This window comes from Notothenia coriiceps, unplaced genomic scaffold, assembly GCF_000735185.1.
Source record: "Notothenia coriiceps isolate Sejong01 unplaced genomic scaffold, NC01 NC01_scaffold00005230, whole genome shotgun sequence".
Lineage (NCBI taxonomy): Eukaryota > Metazoa > Chordata > Actinopteri > Perciformes > Nototheniidae > Notothenia > Notothenia coriiceps.
Window position 1 is genome coordinate 26,477 of NW_011337931.1, and position 24,474 is coordinate 50,950.

A 24,474-nucleotide genomic window follows, 5' to 3' on the forward strand; every position below is an offset into this window, starting at 1 on the left:
GGGAGAAAGAGTCGAAACGAAACTGATGAATATTTATTCGTCATGTGAGATGCCAGAATTGAACAAGGCAAAAAAGGCCTAACATTTTTTTTTTTTTTACCAAAAACCAAACCCTTGAATACTGAAGCCTACATGCTGGGTTTGTGGTCTTATGTGAATAACAAGACATTTCATTTTGTCTTCCTAAAAAATGAATTACGAAACTTCCTGTCGTCATTAAGTGCTGAAGAGGCCCTATTGTGCTTTTTGGGGTTTTCCCTTTCCTTTATATAGTTTGTTGTGCATGCAATTGGTCTGCAAAGGCGCCAACACATTGTACGTGATGAAGGGCAGGACATCTCTAAGTGTCTGACCAATCACAGCAGAGCCGGCCAGCTAACCAATCAGAGCAGACTGAGCTCTGGTTTCAGACAGAGGGTGAAAAGAGGTGTGCGGCACAGGCAGTATGAGACAAATAAAGAGCTTTTTGAACATTAAAGCCTGGAGACATGTCCCACTACATACTGATATGAAGTGATGTACTACAAACTGATATGAAGCTGAAAATGAGCAGGATATGTCCTTTTTTTTTTTTTTTTTAAATGTCAGCAATTGCGGTTTAAAAATCTGTGGGAACAAATTAGGCATAAAGCTACTGTGACAGTATGTGTTTTTAAAAAAAATGTCATCAACATGCCAGTCAAGTTCTCAAATAGGTGGTTGGTCAGTGCCAGGAACCCGTTCTGTTTGAAACCACAAGAAGACATATGAGGATACAGAAGTATTAATGCAGAACAGAAAGTTCTCTATGACCTTCGTAAACATTTCACTTTGTTGGTGCTCATTTCTGTCGTGTTGTTGTTGTGAGGATGAATCGGTTTGGGAAGAAGAGAAGGAGTCGAGGAGAACGGTGGGAAAGGAGACGTTAGCGGAGCAGGGGTTACAGCGGGGGTTAGGAGAGACACAGTGTCAGAACAAGAAAAACATCAGACAGACAAAGGGGAAGAGAGCCCAGAAGAGATGGATGAGGGTGAGAATAGGAAGATGGAAAGTGAAAAGAGATGACACAGCTATTGAGTAAGTCTGAAGGCCAGCGGAGGTGAAGGAAAAAGAAACAGCAGAATGTAACAGATAACCAGGGAAGAATTCACAGAGGGACACATGGAAAAGGGGACGTCAAAGGCGAGAGGTACAGAACAATGTGAAAGAAAAACAAGAGGACAGGAACTAGGATGAGTAACGGGGGACCTGGGTGGAAATAAAGGGGGTGAGCTTTAGAGGAAAACAAGTCGAGGAGAAAAAAGTGTGTGGAGGCTGCAGTTTGCCAACCACAAGCTTCGCCTCAGATTCCTTTGCTTCAAGCATAACAGCATCTTACGCAACCGCTCCATACCAGCCTGCCACCATAGAGGCCCTAATCGCTCACACCCGTCCCGAGAGCCAACCAACGTGTGTGTTTGTTGGGATGGAGCCATGGCAGGACCATTTATTCTCAAATAACCCGCAGTAAATGATCCCTTGAATGTTGCAAAAATAATGTAAAATAAATCTTTGGAGATGTTGTTTTGCAATTTGCTCCAAGATTGGTAAGCTTCAACATACTGCATGTGTGCCAGACATTGAATTGAGTTACCTCCGCGGCTGTGACCAAAAATGTCCAAAAACCCATAACTGACTGGAGGCAGAGCAAACAGTATGTCCCTTATATTGACCCATTTGTCTTTAAAGAAGACATATTATGCTCCTTTTTGGGTTCATATTTGTATTTTGTGTCTCTACTGGACATGTCTCCATGCTTTGATGTTCAAAAAGCACTTTATTTTTCTCATACTGCCTGTATCTTTTCACCCTCTGTCTGAAACCAGAGCCCAGTCTGCTCTGATTGGTTAGCTGGCCGACTCTGTTGTGATTGGTCAACCGCTTAGAGATGTCCCGCCCCTTAGAGTATCAAGTGCAATGACTTGGAGCGCTAGCCAATATAACTATTAAGTAGTAACCCCTTTTTCAGTTAACAATAATTCTCAAATACAGTTTGACAAAAGCCTCCGTGCACAAGGAGGTGTGTGGTGCAGTGGGTTGTGTGTTGGTGTTCGGATCAGGGGGTCACAGGTTCAAACCCCACTGCAGTCAGCATGTCGTTGTGTCCCTGGGCAAGACACTTCACCCCAAATTGCTCCTGTGGGGATTGCCCACACTATTGAGTATGTAAGCTTTGGATAAAAGCATCTAACAAGTAACAAGTAATATAATGTGCATAAACTCTGCATAAAACATCATATGGTACATAACAGTCATGAATGTGTGCTATAGACACATTTCAGCTGGTTCAATTTTATTTCTATATCCATTCCAACTCACAAACTTATTGCAAGAAATGAAATGTAAGATTGTGTCCACTCTGCTGCAGGAAGAGGTCCAAGATGTTTTCACTGTATTTGCTACAATGTCAGATTTCCAGCAGCCAAAAGTCTTCATATCATGTGCTGATTATGGGAGGTTGATGTGATTCACTATGGGAGGTTGATGTGATTCACTATGGGAGGTTAATGTGGAAAAACTGGGAAGTTTGTTTATTTTTGCGGAGGAAATAATAAAAAATAAAGAGGTCCATCAAATATTCCGATCTGGTATCTCCATCCTTGTGACAATGTCGATCAATTCTTTCAAAAACCATAAAAAAAAGACATCAAGAGATTCTTGGATAATGGAATTGCCACCATGTCAACAAGCAGTCCACTTCCTCCGTCCTCAAACTATTCCCTGATTGGAAAGCTGTAATGATGTAGCGCCTGGTTTTTACAGCTAGGTCAGGTTATCTTTCCATGATGGCGATGCCCGCTGTGAGCAGCCCAGTTATTCTGTTACTGTTGAACTTTGTTCCCGAGTGTATTTGGGTACGGCGCCACGACAGATCGTTAAATAATGAGTTCTTTGTGAAGAATGCCACATATTTAGATCGCTCTTTTGGGTCCTCCACCCACGGCAGGAATCCTTGTCAGAATCCCACCCTTGGATACAAGTCTTAATATAATTATGTCAAGACTTCTGGTGTTGAAGTTGTTGCAATCAAATGTCACTGCATCGGCTCTTTAACATTTATTGCAGCCTGTGCAAACTTACAGACCTCACCAGTAGTTCAGACGTGTTTCAATTCAGAGTATAATTCAAGATTAGTACTGTGATTGTCAATGTGTGTATTCGATCACTTTTCTACGGCGGCCGACAGGTGCAAACGGGCTATTAAACACTTCCATTAGGAGAAACTCGCTGCAGCTTCACAAACGAAGCAAATGTAAAAACGAAAAATTGCCAAAACAAATGCAAATTGTGCAAAATTTGCATTAAGAAAACATGAAACTCCTCTAAAAAGTAAAGTGATGCAAACAGCACAAAGTTGGTTAGTCTGTTGCATAACTGTGAGTGTTGTGTCAGTATGTTTGATAACAGGTCAGGTCATATCAGAAGGAATCACATTGTTAAAATTAGCCAATAAAACTTACATTTAGCTCAAGGTGACATTTCCCCATCATCACATTTCAGACACTGAAGTCTGCAGATGTTTAGTGTCTTCAAAGAGTCTGTTCCATAAAGCTGACACAGGTTTGCGTGCTTCATTTTCAAATAAAGACAAACAGTAGATGTTTGTTTCACATTCTCCTGAACATGCACCTTAAATGCATCGCAGACAGACCAGCAAACAGACACAGGTAGACAGTGTGACTTAGGAGCACCGCTAAGCAAATGTTTAACAAGTGACACACAGTCACAAGTCTGCAGGGACACACAGAGCCCCATACATGCATGAATGTGTAACACACACACACACACACACACACACACACACACACACACACACACACACACACACACACACACACACACACACACACACACACACACACACACACACCTTAAATGAAATGGTGCTCTTAGGTAGGGAGGGGCATGGCTACATTATGTTTATCCCAAATTCTGAGTCAATGGTTCTTTCTTCCTCTGTCTTTCTGTCACCGTCTTATTGGTTTCTTTCTCTATCCCACCTACGTGTTTTCAGTGTGTGAAAATGTGGTCAAAGTTGAGTGGACAGACCAAGCATTCATGAGCATGCTGAAAAAGTCTAACATATGGGACACCTAGTCTTACTGCGAAACAATTCACCACCTGCTCTAACCTAACCTACTCTGTTCAAATACGTAACCCAAGTTCTCTAAAAACGAAACCTTTACATTTGCAGTTTGGTAACCACCGAGCATTAGCGGACGTGGTGACTTCCACATGCGTTACTCAAGCAGCAGCAATCTGATGGTGTCTGAAACCACCTCTTCCTCTTCTCCCCCCCCACAGAGCCTGGTCAGCAGAAGACCTTTAAGAGGAAGAGGTCTCTGATCAACTGGCCTTTCTGGAGAGGCTCCAACACGCAGCTGGACGGCCTCCCCCTCTCCCCCAACTCCCTCTCCCCAACTCAGGGTCGTCTGTTCGGGCGCCCGCTGAGCTCCGTCTGCTCTTCAGACCACGGCCTGCCCAAGCCTGTCATGGTGAGTCGAGTCTGGGTCACGTGAGGCCAGAGGGAGGGGTCAGGGTCCCATCTGGAGGGGTCAGAGTGTATTTAGGGAAAGGGAGATGTACTCAGATCTTGTACTTGAGTGAAAGTAGAAGCACCGGGGAGTAGGAATATTGTGTTACAAGTACAAGTTGACAGGAAAGAGGAAAAGCTTAACAGTTTCATGTTGACTTACTCCCAAGCAGTCAGGAAAATGTGTGTAAATATTTGATCACTTACAGTAGAGGATTACGTCACCATTAAAGGGTTAGGTCTCCCAAGATAGCTTCAAATTCAATATCGCACATTAGACATTTTCTCAGTGTGCTTTGCAGTGTGTACAGCATATCATACTGTCTGTCCTTAGCAGAGGTGGAAGAAGTACTCAGTTATTGTACTTAAGTAAAAGTAGAAGTACCAGAGTGTAGGAATACTCTGTTACAAGGAAAAGTCCTGCATTCAAAATGTTACTCAAGTAAAAGTATTAGCATCAAAATAAAGTTAAAGTAAAAGTAGTCATTGTGCCGATTGGTCCATTTCAGAATAATATATATGATATGTTTTATAATGATTGATCATGAAAGTGTTCTCAAAGCTGGTAAAGGTGCAGCTAGTTTGAATGACTTTGTATACTGCAGGGTAGCTGGTGGATTTACTCCAGGTGGAACTAAAGTCTGATTTAAGACTTGATTATATTTTAAATTATTAATACAAATCTGCTAGGTACAAAATAAATGTAGCGTATTTGAGTAAATGCACTTAGTTATTTCCCACCTCTATCTAGTCATATGGACAAGAAGAGGGTTTGCTTTCACTACTTTATGTAATTGCTAGATTACTGTTTTGTTGGTAATGACCCCTTAAATTAAAGAAATAATTGACAAACTTGGGTTGCATGAGAAGTGAAATCCCAATCTGTTGAATAAGCAATCCATTTTCTAAACTCAACAAAAAAAGTTTCCTCTCTGATCATGTGGTGAAACCTTTTAGAAAGGACCTCACTGACTCTACATTGCTATTTAGTTTCTGACTTGGTAATTGGCTCCTTGTTCCACAATACTTTACATATTCCTCTGATTCTTGCAAGTAAACACAACAAATCGCACGCTCATGTCTCCAGTAATAATGCTCTGATAAAACCAATTTGATGTGGCAGAAATGAATTAAGATTCTTTTTATTTGCAAAAGAAAATCTGATTCTAGGAAATCAAAAATGTAAAAACAAACAGCAGGGTCTAAAAAGATAAATTCACTTAGTCCGTAAATCCTTTAATGTCCTTTGGTTTAAAACATTGCTGGACTTTCTGAGCAAATAAGCCCTTAAGCATTACATGGTGTTAGGAGCAAAGAGCATTTGTGCTCTGAGAGTTGCTCGCTCAAGCTTTTGAGTTAAGGGCTATGTAGACCTGCTCATTTCTCTGTCTTGTTAGAAAATATTCAGAACATTACTAAAAGGATGATGTGATCCCTGCAGGACATGTTGGTGTTCCTGTTCCTGGAGGGGCCGTACACACGGGGCATCTTCAGGAGGTCCGCCGGGGCCAAAGCCTGCCGGGAGCTGAGGGACCGAGTGGACAGTGGGAGCGAAGACCCCGAGATCACACACCAGTCTGTGTTCGTCATCGCTGCTGTCCTCAAGGTAACACACACACACACACACACACACACACACACACACACACACACACACACACACACACACACACACACACACACACACAAACACTGCCACGTCACACTGGTTTGAAAGTAGACAACAGAGAGCAGGAGGAGCGACTGATGTGCGTCCAAAGTCACCGAAGTCCAGACAGGATAATCTGTCTCTGCAGAGCTGCCAGGCCAACACACAAGGTGCCACATTGTTGAGCATCCACACGCACGCACGCACGCACGCACGCACGCACGCACGCACACACACACACACACACACACACGCACACACACACACAGCATGGGCTTTAACACAGCGCTGATTCATGTCACTGCCCTGCTGGACTTCACCTGGACACGGATTGTCCTTTGTTAAACAATTAGTGCATTGAAAGGACATTTCCTGATGCCAAAAACTAAATTCTTAAAGTTATGTCTCAAGTAAAACCCCAGGAAACTGGATACGTGTTCTCAATTACTAACGGTATTTAGACAAGGTAAGATAACACTTTATTAATCCCTGCAGGGAAATTCAGGTGTCAAAGCAACTACAGCTACTGTATGAGAGTGAAATATAGGATAGGACAGGTAATTATGAGGTAATAAGAATACAAATGTAATTGAAAATAAATATATCAACAATAGGATTAGGTTAAACAGAGTTCCTGAAAGGAAAATATTTGAATATATATGAACCTTTTTTGAGTCATACCCTCAGGATGAACTATATTTTTGCCCGAGTTTCCATTTTCTATGCTTTTGACAGCATGCTTTCTTCCCTTTCTGACCTTATAGCCTTGATGGCTATTTCTGTGAATTCCTCAAGGTGCTTATGGACCAGATGGCCTAATTTCTGTGGCACTTAAAACATAGATTTAACATTGCTTTAGGTACATCTGAACTTGTGTTCATGTACTTAAGGAAGGTTGCTCTGATTGTGGCATGAATTAAGGAGGAGATAAACCAGCAGTATGCAGGTTTTTCTATATGTAATGTTCACATGTAAAGATGCAAGACTAAGTGATTACCTCAGTTCTTGATAATTGATCTCAAAATCTCTTTTTATGTTTGCATCCAGGACTTCCTGAGAAACATCCCGGGCAGCCTGCTGTGTGTGGATCTGTACGAGCAGTGGATGGATGTGATGGAGGGGGAGGCGGGAGAGGAGAGGACGCAAGCTGTCCAAAGGTAAGATCTCTCCTGGATGCACATTCGGATGCTTATTCAAAGTTTAATACACAAAATAATACTGTGTGTTTTATGTCGAGCACAAACGGACACAACAAGTCATACAGACGTGCGTTATTTGTGACAAGTTAAATGAATAAATGTGGCTTTTCCTTTCAATTACACACTGCTTTTTCTAGAGGGGAAAAGAAAGACAGGGAAAGAGGACAAGTCAGTTCCAGATGTAACAAACTGCATTCCTTTTGCTTAGGAAAACAAAAAACAAGTAACATTAAAGCAACTTTGAAAATGTTTGTGGAGAAATTCCTGTGGAGATCAGCCAACACCAACACACACACACACACGCACGCACGCACGCACGCACGCACGCACACACACACACACACACACAGTGAGAACAAGAAGTGCTTGAGGACCGCTCAAGTCATTACATTCCCATGTATTACATCTCGTACCATCTTAACCTTGTCTCCTTACTTTCTGTCCTTACTTCCTTTCCTTTCCTTCTCCCCTTAAGGTTGCTGCAGCTCCTGCCCAGCGACAACCTGCTGCTGCTGCGTCATGTGATCGCCGTGCTGCACTGTATCCAAGGCAACGCCCACGACAACCAGATGAACGCCTTCAACCTGTCCGTCTGCATCGCTCCCAGCATGCTTGGGGCTCCAGCGCCGAGCACCCCCGAGATGGAGGGGGAGGGCACCAAAAAGGTGAAGAGGAACACACACACACACACACACACACACACACACACACACACACACACACACACACACACACACACACACACACACACACACACACACACACAATCTGCAGAACGAGTACTTTTACTTTTGGTACTTTCAGTATATTTTGATGGTAATACCTTTACTTGAGTAACATTATGAATGCAGGACTTTTACTTGTGACACAGTATTCCTACACTCTGGTACTTCTACGTACTTAAGTACAAGATCTGAGTACTTCTACCCCCTCTGCTAAGGTCAGACATTATTGCATGCTGTACAAACTGCAAAGCACCCTGAGAAATGTGTAATATGTGATATTAGGCTATATAAATACAATTAGAATTTAAAGCTATCTGCATGGTTACCACCAGAGGTACGCAGAAAGCATGTTTTCTCGTAAATTGGAAGAACTAACCCTTTAATGGCGACGTAATCCTCTAAGTGATAAACTAGTTACACACATTTCCCTGTTCTTGGGAGTAAGTCAGCATTAAACTGTTAAGCTTTTCCTTTTTCCTGTCAAGTCTTGCTCTAATCCCAGTGATTTTAAGCTCAGCAGAGTTAAAGAATGTGGGATTCTAGCTCAGGAGTGATCGTTCAGCGATGACATGTGAACGTGACTGAGTGTGTGTGTGTGTGTGTGATGTGTTGAATGTGTGTGTGTGTGTGTTACAGCTGTGTGTTAGTGGGTCAGCTCCTGCGTGGAGGTCAGCGCTCAGATTCACGGTGCTGACACACAGCTTTCAGGCTGACAGATTGTGTGTGCGTGTGAATACGTACGTGTGCACACACGGTATACCTGTCTCAATATCTTGCCTGCCTGTCAAACTCTTGTGTGTCTGGTCTCACACACACACACACACACACACACACACACACACACACACACACACACACACACACACACACACACACACACACACACACACACACACACACACACACACACACCACGCTAAGTACACACTCATGCTGAGGCAGCTTGCTTCTATTCCATTGAAATGTTAAATTCCTCAGTTTACACACGGTCTCAGCAAGCCTCTCTAACACACAAATACACACACACACACAGTTACCCACACACACACCTGTAGCACCTCGGTGTATTCAAGAAGTTCTTCAGTTGGATATTTTTTATCTACACTTTCGTTCATAGAGCTTCAAAAGATTATGATCACCGCTCAATGTGTTGTTTAGCTTAGCATAAGAAACAACGGTGAACAGCTAGCCTTAATCTGTCCAAAGGCCAGACATCTGACTGCTGGTCCCAACACAAATTACAAATGATCAAGTTGTATCCCATTTGGGGGAAAAGAGAAGCTGCAGCACAGCATGAGAACAATAAAGCACTTTTTGAACATTAAAGCATGGAGACATGTCCCAGAAGTGGCGCAAAATGAGAATAATATAAAACCTAACTTAGCGTTTGTGACCAGGCTACCAGGAGATGTGTTTAACTGGAGTTAAAATAGTCTTTTATTCTTATTTTGTATTTTTGTGAACTAAAGTTAACTCAAAAGTGAAGCAACCTTTCCTCCATCATTCATTCTCCATCATATCTTGGCAAGCAGGGCTAACTAAAAATGACTTAATTCTCCAGCAGCGGCTGCGGCCAAAGCCCACAGTGGAAGCCCCCCTGCCCATTATGTTGTCACTAAGACATACAAAGCATCATAATCGTTTTGAAACATGTGGTCTTTCTGGAAAGTTACAGTATTGGAGTTGCACACTATCTCTGTGGGTGGCTGGTTTGCTTATCTTATAAATGTGAATGTGTGTACTCTGAGGTGGTTGTGGTTCATTGAGAAAACATTCAAAGAATTTCCTACAGAATCACGGGGCTAAGTGTGTGTTTTAGTAGAAGAAAATGTGTTACTGAACACCCTCACACATTTCAGCACAAATACCAGCACTTCCCACAAATACCTAAATATCTCTTTCATAAATACTCCCCTGATAGCACTTTCCCTCCCACACGGCATGTTTGTGTGTGCTGCCTGAGCGTTGGCAGCTTTTTTCTGAAAAAACCCCAACTAGATTTCAACATTTCCCTCCTTGCGGTCATACTGTCGGCCAACGCAAACCAGCGAGGCTCCTGGCTGTGTGATGGCCGGTTTCCAACTTTGTGTGAAGACACGTGAACGCTCGGTTTAAGCCAATTCAGTTTAGTCTCCGTTTCCCTCCTTCTTTTCTGCAGCTTATGATTTAAATGTTTTTGGCTTAGCTGTTTAGGAGGTAAATACAGCTTTAGCTTGAGTAATACTTTAGATGGAGACAGAGAGACAAATCATTCAAAAGAAGGTTTGTTTTTCTCTGGAGCCTGTTTGTTTTCTCTGACTTTGTTTTTTCATCAAAGTCTTCTATAATACAGTAGAAGAAACATATATTTGTTTTCTGTCTGTTAGATGTTGACTGAAGACCTTGGAAATACTCAGACATTAACCACTCACACACATCTGTCACACATACGTCCACTCCCAACCTCCTTTCATACGATATACACAAATATTCTATGAATTGGCAGAGACACACATACAAGTTGATATAGAGTTTAAGATAACATCCCATGGGTAAAAGAACAAGAAGCTGTTCTGAATGTAATGTTGATGGATGAGTGAAAGGACGCCTGCAGGCTCTTTGTAACTGTGTGTCACGTAGCAGACGGACGGGGAGGAATGCTGACTGAGTGATGAAGGAGGACAGAGAGCCTTGTTGAAAGAGAGTGTTACTGTAGATAAGAAAATATGAAATCAAGAGAGAGAGACTTTGAAAGAAAAATCTGAGTGGGGGTTAAAGTGTGACAGTGGTCAAATTACAAAAATGATTGTCGTAACACCATACGCCAGGTTTTAAGACTCTACCCAAGGATAATAATTCATCTGAACAACTACGATGTTATGCAACTTGATTTTTTGTTTTTTAATGGACTTTTGTCTTGACATTTTTCTTTTAAACTTGTATGCAAGTTATGTGTGTTGTTTTATATGTGTTGTTTTGATTAGACCCAAGGATGTATAGATATAACTTATTGGTAGATAATGAGGATCCAAAATAACAATATAGAAATATATATTCTACTTCCTTTAAACATTTTTGTATTTGTTGTTCTCAACATTCAGCATGGAAAGCATATAAGAAAGCACATTTGTAATGAACTTAACTTATATGCTAGACCCTGTTTTAAGACCTATTGGTGTTAAAAACGACAATATCTTAAAAAAGCAGAACCAGGCCTTTCATGAGAGAACTGAGATTTCCTTTTCGTCTCAGGAGCAGACTGCCTCTTTAAGTCGGACATACCAACATACACACTATATATCCCCTGTATTTATGGATTGATTAACACACACTTACTTTAAAATGCCTGTCGGGTGATGTGCTGTTCTTCAGGAACCAGACAGAGGAATGTCATTGTGCGCTGATGACAGATGTCACAGTGGCAACAGTATCTATGGGTAACAATATCTCACCTGTAATCACAAACAGGTTTTTCACACCCAAAGATAATTGGTAACAATCAACCTCCCCGGAAGCGAATTACTGAAATTCCTCCATGTTTTGTTTCTTATTGGTATCTGAAGTCGGATAGTGAAAATGATGTATAGAAATATGTGCCTGTAGTGTGTTATATATGTTTTTGTGCATGTAAATGTTCTGCAAAGGCTAAAATCCCAAAGTTCACTAGTCACAAAATACAAATATGAGCCTCAGAATGAGCCCCTTTAAAAGTGTTGGAGGAAGTGATGAATGTTACAGACAGATGAGACATGTGTGCATGTATTTGCTTCTTATGTAAGTGAAACTATCCGTGCAGGATATGGACAGAAGAGATGAGAATTACACTAATCCAAGTAATAAATGTGTCCTCAGGCTTTCGTACAGCAGTCAGTAGCACAAGGGGTATTTAAAGAACAATCGTGGGGTTAATGTTGCATTTGCTCTCTACTTACAGCCATGACAGATTAACTTCCCCTGAATACTAAAATTAGGACTCATTAAGTTATGTAATAGCTCTCATCCCCATCATCTGTCAGGTCAAATGTTTCTTTCATATTTGAATCCCCAATCTGGTCCATTATTGGAGCTGGGAAGTCTTTTTAGTCTTCAAATGTGACCTGAAACCACAATGCACTGAACTGACTTCAACCTGTTTTTAATATAAATCAACTTGTATGAAGCCAGAATAAAGAAAATTGCACGTAGTTCTTTAAAGAATAATGAAACAAATTGATTTTAGTCGTAAAAGCTTTATTATTTCAGCCACTTTGCTGTCTTTTAGAAATTAAGACCTTTTATAACTTGAAAATAAGCAGAAACAACCAATTTTTTCGCAGACTTTTTTCTTCTAAACACTGAGTCATGATACAGTGCATCATACACATATGGACACCACACTGTACAGCTGTACCACAGACATCTGGCCCAGCAAACAAGCAAACAGTGAGGCCCTGAAAAGTGCGTTTTGTCTCCAGTGTGTTTTCCAAAGTGTCGCAGTAATGCAGCGAATGGCGGGAAAAACAAGTCCTTTATTAAACTCAACCGACAGATTTGAGTGGAACCTTCAAGTCAAGGAGGATATGACTCTGAGTGGCCCGGTGACTATTTGTGTCGTAGCGCGTCATGTGTTTAGTCATTTTTTGGTCTGTTTAGTTTAAAAGATGGTGCTTTCCGTCGAGTAAAGTGATTTCTTTGAAGACAGGTTCCAACTGTGGATAATGTCCTGAAAGCACAGACATTGTCGGCATGTTTTACTTAAACTGACTCTTTAAAAAAAAGCCATTTAAAAAGTGTCTTGATCCCTTAGTGGCATTTTTGCGGGGATTGCGTGTATTTGATCTTAAATAGGATTTTTAAAGTACCATTCATCATCTTATAAGACATGATACGTTTTAGAAAAGCTACTGTTATAAACATTGGATATGTTTCTCTTGGTCATTCAATAAACATTCAAACAAGTGATAATCAAAGCTAATACATTTATTATCATCAGGACATTGTCCAGGAGCGGGAAGCAGGATTTTGATGTTTTCTCAGTGCTGAGGAATGCAAATACTTGTGTAGTTTGAAGGTCAGAATACTGTGGAAACAAACAAAGAGGAACATTTCTCAGCATGATAATATGGGACATAAACACACAAATATGAGTGTGTGTGTGTGTGTTAATTTTTGCTGAATTTCTGCAGATTTGTTGCTGGATCTCTGAGAAACTGCAATAGCAAATGAAGCTCTGCATAAACAATAACCTAATTGCACGTTCAGCCAACTGTTTAACAATGAAAGTGAACGGTCAGCAGCTGCAGGGAAAGCAAAGAAAGGTCCAAAGTGTTTAGTCTATAACCAGGCGCTGTTTCTCTCTGCAGGTGTGTGAGCTGGTCCGCCTCCTCATAGAGAACTGCACCATGGTGCTGGGAGAAGACGTGACCTCGCTGTTCAGGAGCTTCAGCCAGAAGAGCAGCAACAGTGACCACGGCTCAGGTGAGACGGAGAGACAGAGGGGTGTGAAAGGAGATGAATAGGGAATGAATGAGTCTGGTAAATGTGTTTTAGAGATGGAGGCCAAGTCTGTAGAAGGGGCTTTCTACAAAAATTCCCAGCTCCGCTCTTTCATCACTTTACTGGCACTGTTGCACACATGTGGAGATGATGGATTACGAACAAAACAGAAACAAAGAAACATCTAAAAATGTGAATATTTTACAATATTTGCTTGATTAAGGGCGACTGTGGCTGCGAGGGAGTGCGGTCGTCTTGTGGGTTCGATCCCAGCCCTTGCAGTCAACATTTCGATGTATCCTTGGGCAAGATACTTAACCCTGAGTTGCTCCCGATGGCATGGCCAACGGTGTGTGAATGTTAGGTCCTAGAGCAGGGATGGGCAACTTGGATGGTGGTGGGGGGGCACATAATGTATGTACTGGCCACCAGGGGGCCGCAGATTCACTTGGAACACACACACAAATGGCATGTATTGTATGTAATTGTAGTTGTCTAACTTGAAACTAGCTAAGACACTCTGCTGTTCCTCAGCGCCACTCCCCCTCCGACTGAAATTATGAATGAAAAGTGTATCGTAATCATAGATAACACATCAGGGTCCGTGACAGTTTGTTTTCATCTGATTTCAAATAAACAAAGTCTTGGCTTTCAGAATATTAAACTTGTTTCGTCAAATTCAGATGATTAATACAACTTTGAAAAGGAGAAGAGCTCTAATTGGAAGCACGCAAATTTCCTTTTCCAATGTTATATCGTTCAAGTAATATTTGGAGCAGTAATCCTTGTGAGTGTTCCGGGAAGCAACACAATACAACAAACGCGTCACAGATTATTTCGTGGTATTTGGCTGCCAAACGAAATCGTGTACGCAGCTCGCGACGTAATTAGGAGTCTAGTGGACGGTATCAGTACTACAAATAAAAAAATAAATAAAAAATGTGCCCATCCCTGTCCTCGAGTAAGGTACACTGCTCTGTATGAATGGGTGTGAATGAGTGAATGACATGCAGTATGTAAAGCGCTTTGAGGGGTCTTAACGACTGGATAAAGCGTTATATAAGTACAGTCCATTTACCATTAACCACTTGATCATCAATCATGATTTCAAAAATATCGTGGGCACAAGATCAAAATATCCAATATTACATTATAAACACCAAGCTGCAACCAGAGGAAAACATTATTTATTTGTGCACAAATAGGTCTGTGAAGCAAATATGCGCACCTGTAATATCTTCCATGTTGATATTATGTGCCTAACCCTAAAATGAGAAGCATGAATTAAGCAAGATTAAGACGGTAACAATGATTGATCATAGGTGCTAATGGGGTTCAGGGCCTAATCAAACAGCTCCTTGACCGAAGGTGCTTTTTAACCGTCAACTCTTCTGTGTGTTGCACCTCAGAATATTGTAGAGAGGTGCTTGTACACTGACTAGCTCTCAGTGAGGCTCGTTCAGGCCTGCTGATTGGGGTCAATAGTTTGACCTCCACTCATTTCAGTGATTGCTGATTAACGCAGCGCTGAATCTCCTCATTCATAAATAGCACCAACTCTCTTCCTGATGCTATAAATAACCACGGGAGGTCAAAGACTCACCGCGGGACGACACTGTCCTCTGTTCTCTTCTCGGGTCAATGTTTTTAGTTCGTCCCACTTTTTTTTAAAGCTTTGTGTATTTAGTTTCTACCATGACAGAGAAGCATATTATGGGAGGTGCAGTTATTTTTCTTTGTGTAGGTTGTTGTGTTACTAAATGTAGTTTGGTCTGTCTGAACTTGGATTGCTAATTTGAGTTGCTCGTAGGAGGAAATAGCTTAAATTGCAGGATGCTTGAATGAAATGGCATGTCTGGAAAAGCTGTTTTTTTTAAGGACTACTTTATCTCACGTGAAATGCAAGGGTTAAGTAAGACTGCATTTTGTCTGCAAGATTATTGTTTTTCTGTTTATTTTTAGATTAAATGATCATGAACTTAATTTGACTTCTCCATGATAATAATCGTTCTCTCTTCTCCCCTTTGTTTCTCCATCTTCCTCCTCCTCATCTCTTCCCAGATGTGTCGTCCTTCCAGATGAACGACTCGTCCTACGACAGTCTGGAGAACGAGCTGAACGACGACCCCGAGTCTCCCTTCCAAGAGCAGCTTCCTCTTCGAGACAAAGACAAGCCGGACAGCCTCAGTCGAGACTCTGTCATCACGCTCAGCGACTGCGACCCCGACCCTGACCCCGACACGGACCACCTGCTGCAGCTGCCCCCGCTGGCCAGGCCGCGCATGTTCAGTCCCGCGGTCCGACAGCCTCGAACCCGCCAATCAAACGGGGCGTCGCAGGGTCCCCGGAGACTGAGGAGGAGCTCGGAGCCCGCCTTGACCCTGTCCAGCACTCCTCCATCAGACACGTTGATGCCGCACGCAGATCTAACGGTGAGAAAGGTGAGCTACGACGCTGCCATGGAGAGAGAGGAAGAGGAGGAAGAGGTGTTTCTGCAGCAGGGGGTGAGTGGACTACAGCTGAAGGAGGAGGGAGAGGAAGGTTGTGAGAAGGGAGGAGGAGCCAAAGTGCAGAATGGTGGGCGGAGGAAGATGAAACACGCCCCTCCTCCTCCGCTGCGATTGGATGTCAGCTGCTCCAGTCTGTCGTCACCGGCGACCTCACCCACAGGCTCCTCCCTCAGCTCGTTAGACTCCGCCTTCTCACAGTACTCCACTGACTACGCCAGCAATGGGGCAAATCCATTGGCCGAGCCGCCACCACCGCTCTCCCCTCTGTTTCCTGGACGTCCTCCGTTGTCACCGAGAGACTCCCCGCCTCAGAGGGAAGCCCCGCCTCTTTGGCCCACACAGGGCATGAGGACCAATCAAACGCTCCCTCACCATCACGGCCTCCACCCTAACACGTGGCTAAAGAAGGACCGCCGCCTGTCACTAAAGCACTCTGATAATAATGGACACTCGGAGGAGCCTGAAGTGAACGGGAAAACAGACACAAATGGGAAAACAGACACAAACGGTAACAGCTGCTCTGACGTTCAGGAGGTGGAAGTGAACAGAAACTGCGGGCGTAGATCCAGCAGCCCTCCGTCGTACCATCAGGCGTTAATGCAGCTGCAGCGCAGTCGCTCTCCCTTCTACAGGGGGACAGAGAAACCTCTGACGGTCCGAGAGCTGAGGCAGCTCCAAGACCCGACCAACAGATCCATCCAGAAACTACTCACAGGAAGTGAGGTCACACACAGCACTGCTGGAAACGAGTCTGTGCAGCCGCCACAGGGTGTTTTCTACGGGCAGAACGCCACCACCCTGGTCCTCAAGAAGCAAAAGTCCCACTCTATAGCCCTCGATGGAAACAGAGGGCAAAGGACGCTCCCTCACCCCCGCAGAGCATCTGAACCCTCCAACGTCACGGCGAGCTCTCCCCCCTGCAGCCTCACTCTGGACAGACCTCGCTCCTCTAAGGCCCGGTCCAAAGATGGCGGCCTGAGGGTGTCACAGGTGGAGCCCAACCACGCCGAGCCAAGCTTCTGCCTGTCTCCCTCCGCCACCCTGGCTGTAAGGGACTACTTCTCCTCGCAGCAGGGTGAGGAGGATGCGGACGCGTGCCTGCGGAGGAGTCAGGAGGTGGCGCTGGCCATCGTTCAGGGGAAGAGGGACTGGCAGAGCAGGCGCTGCAGCGACCCGCCGGCGGAAGACTTTGACCAGCTTTTTTTTGCAGAAGAGTCATACGTGTAAATAAGGAACTCTGTACAGACGGATTGTGTATAAGAAACTGTTTTTTATCTGTTTAATTCACTTTGTGATAATGTTCCCCCGTATACACCCCTTTCAGTGGTAGTCATCCATAAACAAAAAGGTGTTGCAGTTTGTGGTACGGTCAAGGTTTTAGATTTGAAAAGGTACCGATGAACCTTGTTCGCCTCCTTGTGGTTGTTCACTACTCAAATGTATTCTGACTCCCTGTCAATAGTAGACTTTGAAGGCGTTAGTTATAATCCATTAAATTCATTTTTGATACCTCTTTCATGTATTTGATGAAGTTGCTTTGTAACTAGGGGTCCTACAATGGTTAATTATTAGGCAGTAATGCTTGATTCTGTGAATTCAATACAGACAAGATGTGATTCATTGGACATCTGGGTCCCTAAACAATCGTTAAAGCTGCTGTCAAAACAAGTCAGAGTTACAGCTCAAGTACCAACAAAAATCTGGGTCCTCTAAAAAGTATTTAGTGTGTCCTTGTTTTGGAATGTGATGAAGCTTTTTAAAAAGAAATGAAGGAAGAGGAGCTCCTCAGAAATGAAAGAGAAAGGACAAAGAAGCTTTGTTTCATTCGCTTGAGGCTTTTCAAAAGAAAACATATTTTTACCAGCCAGCAGAAAACCCCTTGAGACTGGTGGGAAATTATGGCCATGACTTTTAACAGAAAAACTAATCAAATTGATTTAAAATTTGGCAAAATGTTCTTGGAACTTCAGACTTTACTGTATATTATTGTAGTCTTCGCACTTTTCTTGTTTAGAAAGAAGCAAATCAAAGTTTTTTTTATAAGGAAACGTGAGCATTATGACAACTGTGACTTCATGCAAATACTATGAAATGACTTTGAATGTCATCCACAACGTTTTAGAGAATTACCAACCCTGTACCCATTTGAAAACGCCTTCAAATGTGTATCTTTTATGACAAGTTGCCTCTGTAAAGTGGAACATTTTTCCCCAGTGAGTGAAGCGTTTGTCCGTGTGAATCAGTGAATCAATAGGGCCGGTATTTATTCATGTGAGCCGAGTTTCCAGACACACAGCACACAGTGTTGTCCTGCAGCTCTGGTTTATATCTCTGTGACCTGGGCAGAGGAGGGAGGGAGGAGGAAGAAGAAGAGGAGCTATCAATATGTGTGTGTGTGTGTGTGTGTGTGTGTGTGTGTGTGTGTGTGTGTGTGTGTGTGTGTGTGTGTGTGTGTGTGTGTGTGTGTGTGTGTGTGTGTGAGAGAGTGGGTGCGTAAAAGAAAGTCAATATGTTGTTGCAAATGGTGTGTTCATTGAAACTGTGTCCTGAGCAGGAATGTGAGAAAATGCGTGCCATTGAAGGAGAAATGTGTTTTTATTCTTGCTTGTATGGCACTTCATTATTCTATAAAGAAACCTTTTCAGTCTCACCAGAATGACAATGATACAGCCTGTGTGTGTGTGTGTGTGTGTGTGTGTGTGTGTGTGTGTGTGTGTGTGTGTGTGTGTGTGTGTGTGTGTGTGTGTGTGTGTGTGTGTTAATACTCCACACGTATCTTTTAACTGTTGTATGGTTTGTCCATAATTGTATAATATTTTTGTTCCAGTGCTGCAGTCATTGCGATGATTTCTACGGTGTCACTTAACAATAAATGACCTTATTTCACTGTGCATTCATCAACAGAAAGAACATACTTACAAATACATATTCATAGCACAATGTAGGAGCAGTATTCACAAGTTTAAACCCAGTGTTATTATGAGCTCGTCATAGCTTCCCTAAGGGCACACACTGCAATAAGGTCATGTTAAGCGGTACCACTTTAAATGATCTCAAAATGTATTTGATCCTGTATTAATATTTTAAATGTTATCTCCATTACAGTGAATTCTGTTTAACTTGTATAATTCTGCTATATTTATGATACAGAAATATATAAATATATATATGAAATCTTATCCTGATACTTTGGTATGTTTTGTTGTGTGAGAAAATCAAATGTGTATTTTTGTACATGCCAATTCTGCTGCTGCTGTCTCTATAGAAAGTATATTTGCTACAAAATGCACCATTTGTATATTGTGTACATTTGATGTCAAATGCTCGCGAGAACAAAAATATCATTGATTTTAATAAATGTTGCTCTTGTGAAACTACTTTGCAGATTGAACTGAATTTATTCTGTAGTGTTGATATTCATGACAGATTTATTTCACAATCATATACAGTATACAAACGCACTTATTCCAACATGTTCTGAAACCAGTTGTTGCAGCAGAGAGCAAAACACGACGTTGTGAAATGATGAAACGTCAGTCCACTACTCACTCTCTTTCAGCTGTTTTTGGACGAGCGGTGCAACTGGAGTTCCTCAAATGGAAACACAAAGCCAAAAATGTGTCAATTCACATAAACCTGTCATTTATCATGCTTGTATAGCAGAAATGTACAACTTGCTACAAAAAACAGTTTTTGTCTCTATACTGTATATCAGAAAAATATCTTTTTGAACATTAAAGAAACATGTCACAGTAAGAAAATACAAGAGTACAGAGAATCCTCGGCCTGGATTTAAACGAAGTGAGAGTTGCACTAGACCTAAAGTTGTATGGAAGATTGTTCCAGATATATGAAGTATAGTAACTAATTTATAATATTAAGGCTTAAAGTCACATTATATAAGATATGGCCACCTTTAGCGACAGATAGGTGCTAACCTGGGCTTGCCTCAGCCGTTTTGACCTTTGATAATCCTTTCTGTTCTGTAAAGCTGGAAATCATTGAGTATCCACTTTCACGTTGATATTTGGTTATAAAAAGATAAATCGTCTTTAAGTTTGGAAGTGTTTGGAAAATGTGAGCTATGTGCTATTTGAACATTGCTCAGCTGTAGAATTTAGAGGATTACACAACCCCCTCTGTTCCGCCAAAGCATCCCAAAAAGCTTTGCTCTCGAGTCTTCTGAGTTACGAGTGCGAACCCGATACGAATATTTACAGCCATGAATCTTTGAGAGCAAGATGTACCTAAACACAAATCAACTGTGGTCTTGTAATTGTTCCTCAATTCTTAATTTATCATCTTTTTCTGAAGGCCTTTAGCACAAAGTCATCATTAACAGAACCGCAAGTGAAGGATAACTCGTATATTTTGAAGGCACATTCTGGGAAGTCAAAACCAGCAGAATTATAGACGTAATCATCAAATGCCTGCAGACTTGTACACTGCTGCATCTCATTCTCCTCATATTTCTGCACCAGTACACGACGTTAAGTTATTGCTCGTTGGTCTGATGTTCCTCAGGGGGAGAGGTTAGCGAAGGTGATGTAATGCAAACACAATATTTTTTGGAATGTCTCGCATAAAAGTCATAGATCCAAAGTAATGATTGAAAGACTGTGTTTGGTGTTTATGCGCCATCGGACTGGAAAAACTCATTGGAAACTGATAGGAAAAGTGTGTCAGTGCAGCTGCAGGCTCTCATATGTGTTATAAAGAGTCGTCATAAAGCTGGTGTTTACCAGACGCTGTACACCTCCAGTCTCCATTAAGTTACCTGGACCTGTAACTGATGCAAGCAGAAGAGAATAATAATAATAATAATTCATGAGCATTTTTATTAGAGCGCTTTTCTGGACAATACCCACAGGAGCAAATTCGGGTGAAGTGTCTTGCAAGGACACCATTATACAAGTAATATTAATAATAATAATAATAATTAACCTTCAAAGAAATGTTATTGTAATAATGATGTATTCTTAATAATGAGGACTTCAAAATAACGTAATAATAATATTCTAAACGACCTCTTTAAAATAATAATAATAATAAAAACCTCCCAAACTATTATCATTTTTAATTAGAAGTAAAGGAATGAGTCCTAAAACCAAGAAAGGACTTTGCATTTTTACCACTTCGGGTTTCTTAGTCTCAAAGTCAACAGTTTTTGAACATGTTGGATTATGTTTGTGGTTAACACAACATGAAGGGATTTTCACGTTTTCTTATAGGACATAAAATACGTGAGCATAAACCCCACTGGTGAATGTCCGAAGCTTTCATGTGTCATAAAAGCAACTGCAGCTAACAAGTAACTAAATGAGACTAGTACATGTCATCATGCTGAACATTAGCCGCCTTTAGCTTACCGTTTAGCTACGTTAGCGATTGTTTTTATGCTTCGAAATCATAAAGTGGTGTAAATATGTGGAGATTATCCTGCTGAGTAAAACGTCTAAGTAGCATAAGCGTGTCTTTGTCACAGATTGTATTTTTGCAATATTCTAAAATCCAATGGAAAATTACTTTTTGTTGAGGGAGCCCTTTCGATGCTAACCTCCTGGTCGGATTACAAAATATATCATCATTGCACCAGTCACACTGTGTAGTGCTTTAGCTTTTGTCGCTGACACATTTTAAAATCCTGGTTTCTTTCTCCTTACAGCAACCCTTATGACCCTTAGGTTTAAAAGAATACAGGTGGGGTGAGCAAGGGCTTGGAAAGTGAGTCTTTAAATCTCAGATTCTTGAAATCCCAGCAGTTCATAAAGCATCTGTTTCTGTTTTGATTCCCATTAATGTCCTCCTCAAGATGTATGCCGTTCGATGTATGCAAAGAAACCTGTTGAATTGTTCTTCCTTTATACAAACACGAATGCATTCATCATAAAACTATCAATTGGAAAATGAAGGAAGTGTGCGTAAAGTAGATTTGTAATGGCCCCGACTGTTTTGTTTGGAGACTGTAGTCAAGTAGAATAACAAGGACATTATCAACAAGAATAAAATACACTTTTATTGCTCTGACATCATCACCATGATCAACAGAGAAAAATACAACACCCCACTGTCAACAGGTGACACTGACAGATCATATCACACTCTCTAAAGGTTAAGAACCTCGTAAAATATTACTGCCGCCATACGAGGAGTTAAACTAGGCAGAACCAACTGGAACATACTATGTTTATAAAGACAAGGCGTCTGTTAATAGAACCTGAGCTACTTCACTCAATTGTGCTTTCGTATCCATGCTGTATTTAAAACAGTGATTTCAGAATCAGAAATCCACTATTCGTCCGTGATACGACCCAGCTAGGGGAGGGTAACACAAACCAGGAGCTCTTGGTAACAATATCGTTTTTTTAGTCGCCCTCTTTGGTATTTTCCCTTTCAAATAATAGAAACTACTCAGAGAGGAGCTTCTGTAAAAGGCACCTGAAGTACGCATATTGATTTATATATATGGTGTTACTCTCAATCAATCAATCAAAGTTTATTTATACAGCCCAATATCACACGTTTTACATATGCCTCAGGGGGCTTTACACTCAGAATATGAATATATATACGACACCCTCTGTCCTTTGACCTCCAAATAGGACAAGGAAAAACTTCCAAAAGAAACCCCACAGTTAATGGAGAAAAATGGGAAGAAACCTCAGGGAGAGCAATAGACGTGTGTAAATTAAAGAGACAATTAATTTACAACATAGGTATTCAAAATTCTAGAAAAAATTCATGTATCTGATGTCCCAAAATGCACACTTGATTCTTGGAATTGTTAACATTCAATGTGATGGAGTTAACAAGGTTTGAAGGTATCCAGATATGTGAGAAACTGGGCTCAAGTTCACCAACTGAAACAAACCATAAAATACATTTTTACGCAGTGACTTATACGCCTCTCAGGTCTGTAAAATCGGTGTGCAGCTGAATTCGAAGAAAACCGAGCAGCCTTGTTGGAGATCACATCGTTTAACAGCTGTTAAACAAGATTGAAGCAGCCGCCATCAGATAACAACTGGAATCCTCAGAAAGGAACAAACTGTACCTGAATAATGTCAGGAAGACTTCTGAAGGTTCCTGACAGTCATTTATGTTAGAGTTGACTCTCAGGGACCTGACGGACGACTTAGGCAGGAAGGGGAACTCTCACTGACTGATGGTAGCCTCAATATAGCTCAACACCTGGATGGTGATTTATCTGCTGAATGATGTCATGAAACCAAATTATGGGGTAATGAAGGGATGAGTAAAAGTCATTCAGGCCTGTATCACAGGACAGGGGCAGACTTTTAGCCTTTATTAGGAGGACGCTCCTATCAAACAGGAAGTCAAAGTCACTATTATATGCTTAAGTGATTGGTAGAAATACTGAAAGGACCTTAAGTGGTGACTTTTTGACTACAGATGGGGTCCAAAACTAAAATGTTTTTAAATGCCATTTTCTAATATGTTTCTTAATGTCTTTTATTTTTGTAAAGCACTTTGAATTGCCTCGTGTTGAAAGGTGCTATATACCTAAACTTGCCTTGCCTTTATTAAAACACCTGAAACCTCATTCCTGACTACTGGGAGATATTATTTCAGAATGGAGATTTGTAATTGTTTTAACAAGTTAGGTTCGTCGATTTTTACAAAAACGTGAAGGTATTGCGTAACTGTCCCTGGTGGTCTAGTGGTTAGGATTCGGCGCTCTCACCGCCGCGGCCCGGGTTCGATTCCCGGTCAGGGAACGGCACTTTTTGGGCGGTTGTAACTCAGTCTTAATAAAGGACTTGAAAATGAAGGTTTGCCGTTCAAGTCCCGATCGAAAAAAGAATAAAAAGTGCAGGTAGATGGATAGGATCTCGTTCGCTTCCTAGGCTGTACAAAGGTGCCTTAAGCAAGGCACTAAACCCCAGAGTGTTCCTTGGTGTTGAACCATTTGCACCCTCTCCACTAATACATGTGTATGGGTCCTGTTTGATTGAATCCGGGGTTTATTTGTATTAATTTACCATCACAGGGAAAAACGGACTTTATAATAAATTCTGTCTTAATGTTAAGATTCAAATTCCCACAAAAGATAATCAAAGAAAATATTAAAAAAATGAAGATGAAGAAAAAATATATAGTTTAGAAATGATGTACCATTATTTACATGTTGGTGAATGTAGGGAGACAATGCTTAAAATCTTTATTTTCAAATGTTTGTTATTTATTAGCTCTAGTGTTATTCAATATACTTTTATTGCATTATAATAATAATAACATGTGAGCTCTATTATTCAACTTGATTTGTAGAGCCTAAAACTTTCAAATTAAAAACAAGCATTATGGTCATAACTCAAAATAAAAACATTGAAACTCTGGAAAGAACTTCATATGTTATTTACGACTC

General features: G+C 41.4%; 1 protein-coding gene and 1 non-coding gene across 2 annotated transcripts in view; both read left to right on the forward strand.

The window, feature by feature from the left end:
* LOC104942835 (rho GTPase-activating protein 20-like) overlaps positions 1 to 17,892 on the forward strand; it is a 31,888-nt gene extending 13,996 nt beyond the window's left edge. Inside the window, exons 10-15 of the mRNA XM_010768137.1 lie at positions 4,324 to 4,514; positions 5,994 to 6,158; positions 7,248 to 7,357; positions 7,875 to 8,064; positions 13,446 to 13,560; positions 15,640 to 17,892. Of these exons, the coding sequence (XP_010766439.1) occupies positions 4,324 to 4,514; positions 5,994 to 6,158; positions 7,248 to 7,357; positions 7,875 to 8,064; positions 13,446 to 13,560; positions 15,640 to 17,315 (2,447 nt within the window). The 3' untranslated portion in view covers positions 17,316 to 17,892. The remainder of the gene's footprint in view (positions 1 to 4,323; positions 4,515 to 5,993; positions 6,159 to 7,247; positions 7,358 to 7,874; positions 8,065 to 13,445; positions 13,561 to 15,639) is intronic.
* A 5,863-nt stretch (positions 17,893 to 23,755) lies between these two features.
* On the forward strand, positions 23,756 to 23,827 carry trnae-cuc (transfer RNA glutamic acid (anticodon CUC)). The gene has a single exon. It is a non-coding gene; the product is annotated as a tRNA-Glu (tRNA).
* Positions 23,828 to 24,474: the final 647 nt, after the last annotated feature.